Source organism: Amphiura filiformis, chromosome 20 (assembly GCF_039555335.1).
Source record: "Amphiura filiformis chromosome 20, Afil_fr2py, whole genome shotgun sequence".
In the NCBI taxonomy this organism is placed as follows: Eukaryota; Metazoa; Echinodermata; class Ophiuroidea; order Amphilepidida; family Amphiuridae; genus Amphiura; species Amphiura filiformis.
In genome coordinates, this window is record NC_092647.1 from 34,113,678 (window position 1) to 34,123,963 (window position 10,286).

A 10,286-nucleotide genomic window follows, 5' to 3' on the forward strand; every position below is an offset into this window, starting at 1 on the left:
GTTGTCCTAATTTGATTGCTCTCCTTGGTCTCTTCGTCTAACTTCCAACACCAACCTTCCTATAGTTTAATTCTTTCAATCAAAATTTCACTCCTCTGCTAATGATGACAAGTGAAAATCGAAGTAATACTGCAATATCAATATGGAACTACACCTTTATCTTGACAATTCATTTCGGCTCGCCCTATTCCTTTTAAAGGAATTTTTATTACATTCTGTGAAGATATGCTTAATTGTTTCAGATTCCTCATTACAAAATGTGCACAAATTGTTATTTCTTTGGTTGATTTTATACATGAAGGTATTGGTGGTTAAGATTCTATTTAGAATTCTATACTGAAACCACCGCAATTTTACGTCTATTGTGCATTTAAAAGGTATCAAACAGTGCATCTTCCATTCATCATCTTGAAAAGGGAAGCCCAATTTTTCGCTCCAATTTTGTTTTGCTTTTGGAACCTTTATATTCATTAGTTGATTACAAAGTGATTTGCAACCTTTTTTATCCTGAAGGATCAGACTCAAATGAAAAGGAATAAAAGGTTTTGGGATCGGGTACATTTGAATATTTGCCTGGAATATATGCTTAAAATTGCTTTTAATTGCACGAAGTACACCATTATATTCTAAAGGATTCATTTCCAAATCATATTTAGCTTCAATTTCATTCAAGAAAAGAAAACGACTACTATCGGCATGAACCAGATCCGAAATGAAACAAATTCCCGATGTGCGCCATTTCTTGTAATTAATTTCTTTTCCACCAATTTTGAATAGCTCGTTGTCCCACAAACATGATTTTAAAACATCATCAAGTTTTTGAGGAGTATGATTCTTTTTTATATGGGACCACGATAAAAGAACCTCTTTCCAGAAAATATTTTGTATCCTTTTCGCAACTGTTAAAGTATGATTTGCTCCTTTTTCCAGATCATCAATGTTCATGCCGGTAAGCTTATTTAAAAACATCAATCCTTTTTCATCAATATTACCATTTGCAATTCGTCTGATCCAAGTACTTTTAAGTGCTTCAAAAAACAAATCTACTTTTACCCATCTTAAACCACCATCAGAGTAATCATTTGACAATTGATCTCTACTTATTTTATCTCTCTTTCCCCTCCAAATAAAATCATAAAATTGCTTTTGCAGGGCCTTGATAAATTCTTTAGATGGATTTGGAATAGAAAGAACAAAGTGGTTAAACTTTGGCATCAAAATAGATTTAACAATAGTTATTCTTCCCAATACAGTTATATTTCTTTTAGACCAGTGTTTTATTAAACCTGTCACCGACTCCATAATTTTTTCGTAGTTAATCTCTGGCATGTCCATTAAATTTGTTGAAAAATCAACACCCAGAACAGAAAAATTACTATTTTTCACCCAATTCAATTTTTTGTTTGTTAGTTCGGGGTTTGGATTTTTACCTCGAAGTGAACCGATGTAAACAACATTGGTTTTGTCTTCATTTATTTTCAAACCGGATAATCTCTCAAACAAATCCAAAGTATTCAATGTTTGTACCTCGTTTTGTGATCTCGTTTATGATATATTCATTCGTCTTGTGTTCTTTGTAGAATACTCCCAGCAGCCTGCGGTAGCAGCGAAGTTCAAAAGCTTGGATTCGACGTTGTCTGCCACCATGGTATAGCGTCCAGGATTCACAACCATATAGCGCTGTTGATATGACTATGGCCCTCAAGAGTTTGATTTTGTTCTGAATAGAGATATTTTCGTCCTTCCAAATCGTCTGCAGTTTAGTAAGGGATGCAGTGGCTACTGCAATTCTTGTTCGTACCTCAGTGGAAGAAGTTACATCCGAAGAGATGGTTGAACCTAGGTATTTAAAAGACTCGACATCCTCTAACTTCTCTCCTTGTATGAAAACAACCTTATGTGGATTGTTACTCCCCATTGTCATAATTTTACTCTTTTCAGTACTGATCTTCATTCCATAGGCGGAGGATGCCCCATCAACTCGATTTGTCAAATCAACAAGTTCATCCCGGCTTCTTGCTATGAGATCTATATCATCTGCGAACCGTAGATTACAGATTCGTCTTCGAAGCTTCCTCCTATTATAGCCATTGTGCCTTCAAAGTCTTCAAGAGCATCTAACATAATCTGCTCCAAGAATGAATTAAAGAGACTTGGTGAAAGGAGGCAACCTTGCCTCAGGCCATCTGTTGATCTGAACCAGTTGCTAAGGGTGTCTTGTAATCTATCGAAGGCCTTCTTGTAATCAATGAAGTTGTGGTGTAATTCCTTCTGATGATCCCTGTATTTTTCACACAGGGTACAGGATGTACGGTACGCAGATTGAAGATTTGCTCCATTGTAGATCTACTCATTCTGAATCCTACATGTTCTTATGCTAGCAGAGGTTCTATCTATGGTTTCAGTTTCTGAAGGAGAATTTTCAGAAGCACTTTACTCTGGTGACTTATTATGGTGCGATAGTTTTTGCACTGTTTGAGGTTTCCTTTCTTAGATAGAGGAGAATTTTCAGAAGAACTTTACTCGGGACTTTACTCTGGTGACTTATTAGGCTTATGGTGCGATAGTTTTTGCACTGTTTGAGGTTTCCTTTCTTAGATAGAGGAGAATTTTCAGAAGAACTTTACTCGGGACTTTACTCTGGTGACTTATTAGGCTTATGGTGCGATAGTTTTTGCACTGTTTGAGGTTTCCTTTCTTAGATAGAGGAATCACCATTGATCTTGTCCAAAGGACTGGCCATTTACCACTCACCAGGATGCTGTTGCAAATCCTATGCAGTACATCGACTATGCCTTCACCTCCGTCGATCAGTAATTCGGCTGGAAGGTTGTCAATGCCTGCTGCTCCTCTTTTAAGGCTCTTAGTCAGGGGCGTAGCCAGCTTTTTTGGTCGGGGGGCAAAATAAAATTTCGGGGGCACAGACGAAAAAAATTACAGTTGCATCATATTACATAGAGACAAAAGGCTTTATTGGGACGATGTGCGCGAAAAAATTGGTATTTTACACTATTTTTGCCCTCCTGATTTTCTCTTTTATTTTTTGTCAGAGGGGCACTTTTTTCTTTAACTTTTGAGTGCCCCCCTGCCCCCCTGCCCCCCCCAGACTTGTCTTCTATGGTACTGGACTTTGGTTGCTGTTTTCTCATCCGTTTCTTCACTTGTCTCAAATGCTTGCTTGGTGTTATTTGCATTGAAGTTGCTCGAAATATCAGTGCACTTTTAATTTTCTATCCAAGTTTCATTATCCTTCTTGAGTGACTTGCGTACAGCTAGCAATGTTGGGTTTCCTATACTCTTTTTCTCCTTCTCCCTTGTCATGTCTGACTGGTGTTCATAGGCGTAGATCAAGGGGTGGGGGTGGGGTAAATCCCCCAATATTTTGCCAGGGGATGGTCCATACAATCATCCCCCCCAGTGCAAATTTATTCCACTTTTTTGCACCATATTTCAAAAGTGTAACTTAAAAATGGCAAAATTTTTCGCGCGCTTCACGCGCATTGGTACCATCAATTTATTCCATGCTTATTCTATCACCAAAGTGCTGGATTCACTATACTTCAAGTGAACAATAATGTCACCCCCCCAACAATGTCAAAAAGAAATCTACGCCACTGCTGGTTTTAAAGGGGCATTTCGTGATCCACAGCCTCATCCCCCACTTTTCCCAAAAAAAGTTGAGATTTTTACACCACTGGATACCTCTGGCTACATAATGTTTATGTACCAAATATTTCTTGCAGATTAATTCGTTTAGCAAAAATATCGTTAAATTTGAATTTCGTTCTGGTGCACCAGAACGAAATTACAACACATTGTCTATGGAGCAGTGTAATACATACATAACTCGCAAACGCAAAATCGGAATCAACTGAAATTTTGGAAATAAGCTTTTTTCGTGGATATCTACTGAAAAATGTCATGAAAAGAGGATGCTAGGATCACGAAATCCTCCTTTAACTCTCTACCTCTGTCACTAAGGTCTAGAATGGCTTTTCCTCGGCTTACCAAGGACTTCAGTTGCTGCTTCTGTCATTTGTTGGGTGAAGGTGCTCTGTCAAATTATCGATGTCATCCTGCACTGCAGTAGTAGGCTAGTGCACGGTAGCAAATTTTCCACCTATATGTTGGATCTTATCCATGGAAATAGTAGATAAGACTATTTCCATGGTTTATCCAAGTCAAATTTGTTTCGGATCATACTCTTAGGTCTTAGTTGCCTCTTCAGTTTCAACTTCATGGTCATCATGACCAAGTCATGGTCACTGTCAACATCAGCTCCTGGGAATGCCCGGGTTTTATGGGTATTTGATACTTGACTGCATGGAAGCATTTTGGTGCGAGGATTATAGGCAGGGTTTATGATAGTATGGTAGGGCTATCTTCAGTGGGCTATAGGTTGTTTTTCCTTATTGCGATGGGTTTTGGCTTACTTATTTCCTCACAGCGTTGCAGAATAAAAATAAAATAATCGTGCTGTCTATGTAATCAGGAAACTACAGAGGCGATAGTGTACATTTAAATTTGTCATTACTACTTCATGTTGATATTCAAACAGCGCTATAAAGTTGTCTTACCAAGGAATGTGTTTGTATTAAAAGAAATAATTGTTTTACAACTTGGATGAACTAGAATTACTTTTATGCAAATCCGAAAATTGCAACAGATATTTTTCATTTTTTTAAGATTTAGCGGTATTGCCAGATTGTACGTACAGTTGGGCTACATTAATAGCCTCATTATAATTTTATTGATACTGGTAAAATACTTGCCTGTATGTGCTTGTTGTTCTGCTATAGCGTATATAATCTGTTCATGATACGATAAACACACAGTCAATTAATTTGTGTCAACATGAGGCGAGGCTGTCGGATTGCTCAGACCAAGAATGTTTGCTTATTGACCAATTTACCAGGAGAAAAGTCAATAACTGGTTGCCCTTTATCTGCTAACTTGGTTGAACATGGTGTGGTGGTATACAGCTGTACACGTTGAAGTCAATGTTCAATAAATGCCAAATGTTGCTAGCAGTAGAATAGTTAAATAGGCCTACAGCATGCAATGACAATAAAAAAGTTTATGATGTCGTCATGCGTAGATCTTAAGGTGGTATTTGTTGCATATTCTATAAATTAATAAATGGCTGAGACAAAACCGTTTGTGACATTTTGGTAACGAACCGGAGCGATATTGACATGTAAAACAGATGAAAAAACTGGAAACATCATCCTTTTTTTGTGATGACTTTTAGCACCTTCTTTTGGAATGGATGGGGGCATCTTTCGGATGACATTCGGAACCGTTCTGGGCCATTATTGGCATAACCACAACCGTATTAATCAACCTTCTTTTGATCTTCTTCTGTTATGACTTTCGGAACATCATGTAATGTTTTGAACTTTTGAATTCATAGTATGGCCGTCACATCTCTAATAAGATTGTTTGTTTTGGTTTTTTTTTCATTTCTTCGATAATTTTTTTCATTTCTTCATTCATCGATAAAGAAGAAATGTTTTTATCTAGGCCTAGGTGCAATTATTTTCGTTTTAACGAATAACCGCGGAACGACATTGACATGTAAAACAGACGTAGGCCTATCATGTAAACATTAATCATGATGAGAGATAAAATAGCATTGAAATAGAATTATATCTATCAAGGACGTTTATGAACATTAATAAGTAGATGTATCGAGGATGTTACGTTTATGAGCATTAAGACATAGATGTATCAAATTGTTATACGTTTATGAACATTAATAAATATTTGTATAGAGGATGTTACGCTTATGAACATGATTTTCAACATTGTTAACAATATTGCTAGTATGTCAACAAATGAAAGTTCTGTAATTTGTTTAAATCCTTCAATACTAAATTATTTTGAAGGTCAAATTGTAAATCTCTAGTCACATTTTCGAAGTATTAACAACTAGCTATATGTAGCAAAGACGTTAACTTCATGTACAAAACATTAACGCTCTTATTTTGTAAACATTGTATACCCATAGCTACTTTAATCAACAATAAATGTTCTGTAATTGATCATTATCCTTCATTTCTATTAGACTTTCAGTGTATTAGCAAGTATATGTACGGATATGTATAACAGATGTTATTCGTTTGTAAACACTTTTTTTTCAAAATCATAGGATACCCAAAGCTACTTATTATGCTAACAATGAACGTTCATTTACTGTTAGGCTAAGTAAACGTTACAGGATAATATGTATTCAAATTCTGCCTCAAGGTTCCTGCTTAAATTGTGTTCAAGAATCAACTAAGATTTATTTGGCCCCACCTTTTGCCAGTAAATAGGCTGTCATGAATTATCCCCGGGAATTATCCAGCAGTGTATTTTTATCACTTGGTACACAATAGCTCACCAATCTGAAAGCCTGTTTTAATCACAATGGTCAGAATTAAATAGTCAAAATGATTAGACAAATAGGCTACACTGTCCATACACTGTGCAGTCTCATTGCAAGATAATTATGATCTATGCGAATTATAGAAACAGTTCAAACAATAAAATTACTACACCTTTATCTTGACACTTCCTCATTTGCTCGCCCTGTTCCTTTTTAAAGGAATTTTTATTTGCATGTACATTTGTGTTTCACCTTAGTCAACAATTTCAGTAAACACACGCAATTTAGCAGTGGCTCCGGTAGCCTGATGGGAGCCAGCACCCGTAATAAATTTGATGGGGTCCAAGTACCCTATCCCCTGAGTCATAATTTTATGGTAAAATTCCTAATTTTATGGTAAAATTCATACTTTCATGGTAAAATTCATAATTTTGCGGTAAAATTCATAATTTATGGTAAACTTCATAATTTTATGGTAAAATTCATAATTTTATGCATGGTAAAATTCATAATTTTAGGGTAAAATTCAAAATTCACCCCCCCCCCCACCCCTCAGCCTTTCGCGCGTCGGAAAAGGTCTCATATTCATTCCCCCACCCCCCCCCCCCCCCCCTCATTCAAAATCTTCCGCTATGACTGAAAACTATTGTAACCTTTTTACTTGGGCCAGTCACGTTGCCATGCACGTTTTGCCTTAAAATAGGTATATTGATTGCGGTTGTCAGTCATTGTCAGTGGGCCAATTGATCCTCTATAATTTATTTATTTATTGGAACATAAAAGTTTTGTATCAATGGCACATGTCTTACCATGCTTACCAAAAGACTTCGGCACTGATAAAAATATACGTGCTGGTACAGTGGCATTGATAATGAAGAACCAAACATTAAGAAAGATGAGATAGCCATAAAATATGACAACTCTGATGAAACTTAGTGTTTTCAACATAAATCCATTGACAGTTGGATATATTCCAGTCTGTCTTTCAAAAGCTTCCGCGGAAACCCCTTCCGCACCCCCCCCCCCCCCCCAGCATTTCGCGCGTCGGAAAAGGTCTCATATTGGGCCAGTCACGTTGCCATGCACGTTTTGCCTTAAAATAGGTCTATTGATTGCAGTTGTCAGTCATTGTCAGTGGGCCAATTGTAATTTATTTATTTATTGGAACATAAAATTTTGTATCAATGGCAGTATATGGCACACGTCTTACCATGCTTCCAGCGATTGTTCAAAAACATTGAACATACACACGAGGGGCGATCAAAAAGTTTGTCAGAACAAGGTATGCTACATTGTTGGGTCTATTCTAGGGTCTATGCTGCAATGAGGAACCTCCTTGAATTCACAGGTATTACCAGAAGTGAACAAAGGGTCATCACAGACATTTCTCCCGGCGGTGGCGAAAAGGCAAATGAATTTAACAATGTACAGTTGCTGTAAATGGTGATGAAGTCCTTGATATTCAACAGCAACAAACTGGTCTTTGGAATGAGCGTCCTTGAAGATCATCAAAGGTCCAAAAGACTTCGGCACCGATAATGATACCGTATACGTGCTGGTGTACAGTTCCCGGGTACAGTTGCATTGATAATGAATAAAGAACCAAACAAGAAAGATTAGCCATAAAATATGACAACTCTGATGAAATTTAGTATTTTCAACAAAAATCCATTAACATTTGGATATATTCCAGTCTGTCTTTCAAGATGAGGATCCCAGTATGTTCATGCACAAAATTGATACCAGTTGACATAATCATTCAGGTCCAGTTCTAAACACTTAGAATACCGAGACGAGTTCCGTCTATATTTGGCTAAAGGTGATGAGACATACGTTAATTATTTGCATTATGAGTCCATTCAGTGGAAGCACCTGGATCTTCTACCCCTAAGAAGATCATCACTCGGTTAGACGGTTACCATAGTGGAAGGTCTTCATCCGCTTTTTTCTGGGATTCAGGGAGAGTCTTGATGACAGATTATTTGCCACAAGTGGCATACCGTATAGGCCTATAATATATGTATATTATAGGCCTACGTAGAAAAATTGAGACAAGCCATTAGGAGTGAAGAAGGTTGGTGGTAGGAGTCGGACTGTTCTCGGATTTTGTCCTGAACTCTTTTCTCAGTTTGTCAAGCTGACCATGAGCTGACATCCACGACATATGGGTCAGTTAACTCTCTTCAAGCGGGTGTCGACTGCAGACGACAAGTATCAAAAAAAATTTAAAAATTCAAAAATTTCAGAAATTTAAATTTTCATATTTGGAATCAGCATGAAAAATGCATTAAAATGAGTACAAACACGCCTAGTATTGATTCAGTATTTCTTTAGATAGCTCTTGATATTTTGTGAAAATATTTCAAAACTTGAACTTTTTCCATTGAAGCGCATGGCTAGCACGCAGAGCAAACGCTATTGTAGTCCAGTCATGGCCTCCAGTTAGCGAAACCTATTTCCGAATTTTAAGCCTTCACAATATCAGGATTGCTGGCGATCAGTGCTGGTGAGCCTTCACTGAAGAGTGGCTCATGGAGCAGTCGGAATACTTCCATTTTGTTCACATAGGTTTCAAGAAAAATTGAGACAGGTGCATTGAGGTATGCACTGTGCAGTGACCATGTTCAAAAGTGAGGCAGAAAGAATTTGGCAAGTAAACTGGCCTCAAAAAGAAACTTATAATTTTACACAAGGTCATATCTTAAAATCCTGTCTATAAAAATGAACAAAAATTACACACAAGATTACTTCAATACTCTACTCTAAACACATGCCAGTAACCAAGCAGTTGTCCAACTGACACAACAGCAAAATGCACTGACATGGAACACCTTCCTGGACCACATTCACAGCCCAACAGATTTCTTTTGCTGTGTTCCAATTATTCGCCTGCTTGGTTCCTGACATGTGTTTAGAGTAGAGTATTGAAGTAATCCTGTGTGTAATTTTTGTTTTCTTTTTGAGGCCAGTTTACCTTGTTTTTTGGCGTATTGACCGCCCATCGTACATAGAAGAAAGGAATTAAAAATTAATACATTCATGCAAACTTATGGCATTAATACAAATGAAAAAAAAAAAAAAAAAAAGCAAAAGAAATTGCCTGTCTCAACCCATGTTGACTTGAAATTGAAACGACTTGAAATGGGTCGTTATCAGAAAAATGAAACAAAATATTAAAATAATAGTAAAAATATTCAACTAGCAACGCAGAATTCAGCACATATAAATAAATACATTAAATATCAGTAACATTCAAACTCAATTCAGATCTTGCCTTCCCTTTTCTTTTATACGAAGGATTTGCAGAATTTATCAAATGTGGAATGATATTCTGCCTTACTTATATCAGCAAATAAATTTACACTTGCAATTACGGTCATTATTATACTTTACATCTAAATTACCAGAGAGTAATTCCCAAATATCAATACCATTTAAATTGATTAGCTCTTTCTCTAGTTTACTGTATTCATCATCAGCCCTATTGTGCTGAGTGAATGGCATGTAAAAAGGACGTAGTTTACATCCTCACAATTCATATTAGTATTAGCCCCCACCCCCACCCACCCCCAGTGGCGTAGATTTCTTTTTGACATTTGGGGGATGGGGTTGGAAAAAATTCTTGAAGTATATTTAAAGCAGCACCTTTTGGCGACAGAATAAATTAATGGTACAAATGCGCGCGAAGCGCGAGAAAAATATTGCTATTTTTAAGCTGAACTGATGCAAACTATGGTGCAATGGTGCAAAAGGTGCAAAAGTGGAATAAATGCGCGGGAAGCGCGCGAAAATTTGTACTTTTGGGGCTAAAATGGGCAAATATGAGGTTAATTTGGTCAGAAACTTATATTCAGGCGTCAACATTGGGGGGATGATTGTATGGAGCATCCCCCCCTGGCAAAATATTGGGGGGGAT

At 37.1% G+C, this 10,286-nt stretch overlaps 1 protein-coding gene across 1 annotated transcript; it reads right to left on the minus strand.

Annotated features, from left to right (window-relative positions):
- Positions 1–1,495: 1,495 nt before the first annotated feature.
- LOC140142285 (uncharacterized) lies at positions 1,496–1,918 on the minus strand. Its single transcript, XM_072164253.1, has one exon. The coding sequence runs from the start codon at positions 1,916–1,918 to the stop codon at positions 1,496–1,498; it is 423 nt and encodes a 140-aa protein (XP_072020354.1).
- Positions 1,919–10,286: the final 8,368 nt, after the last annotated feature.

Excerpts from the sequence above, each read along its gene's own strand:
- LOC140142285 (XM_072164253.1), bottom strand. The coding sequence starts at position 1,918 with ATGGGGAGTAACAATCCACATAAGGTTGTTTTCATACAAGGAGAGAAG.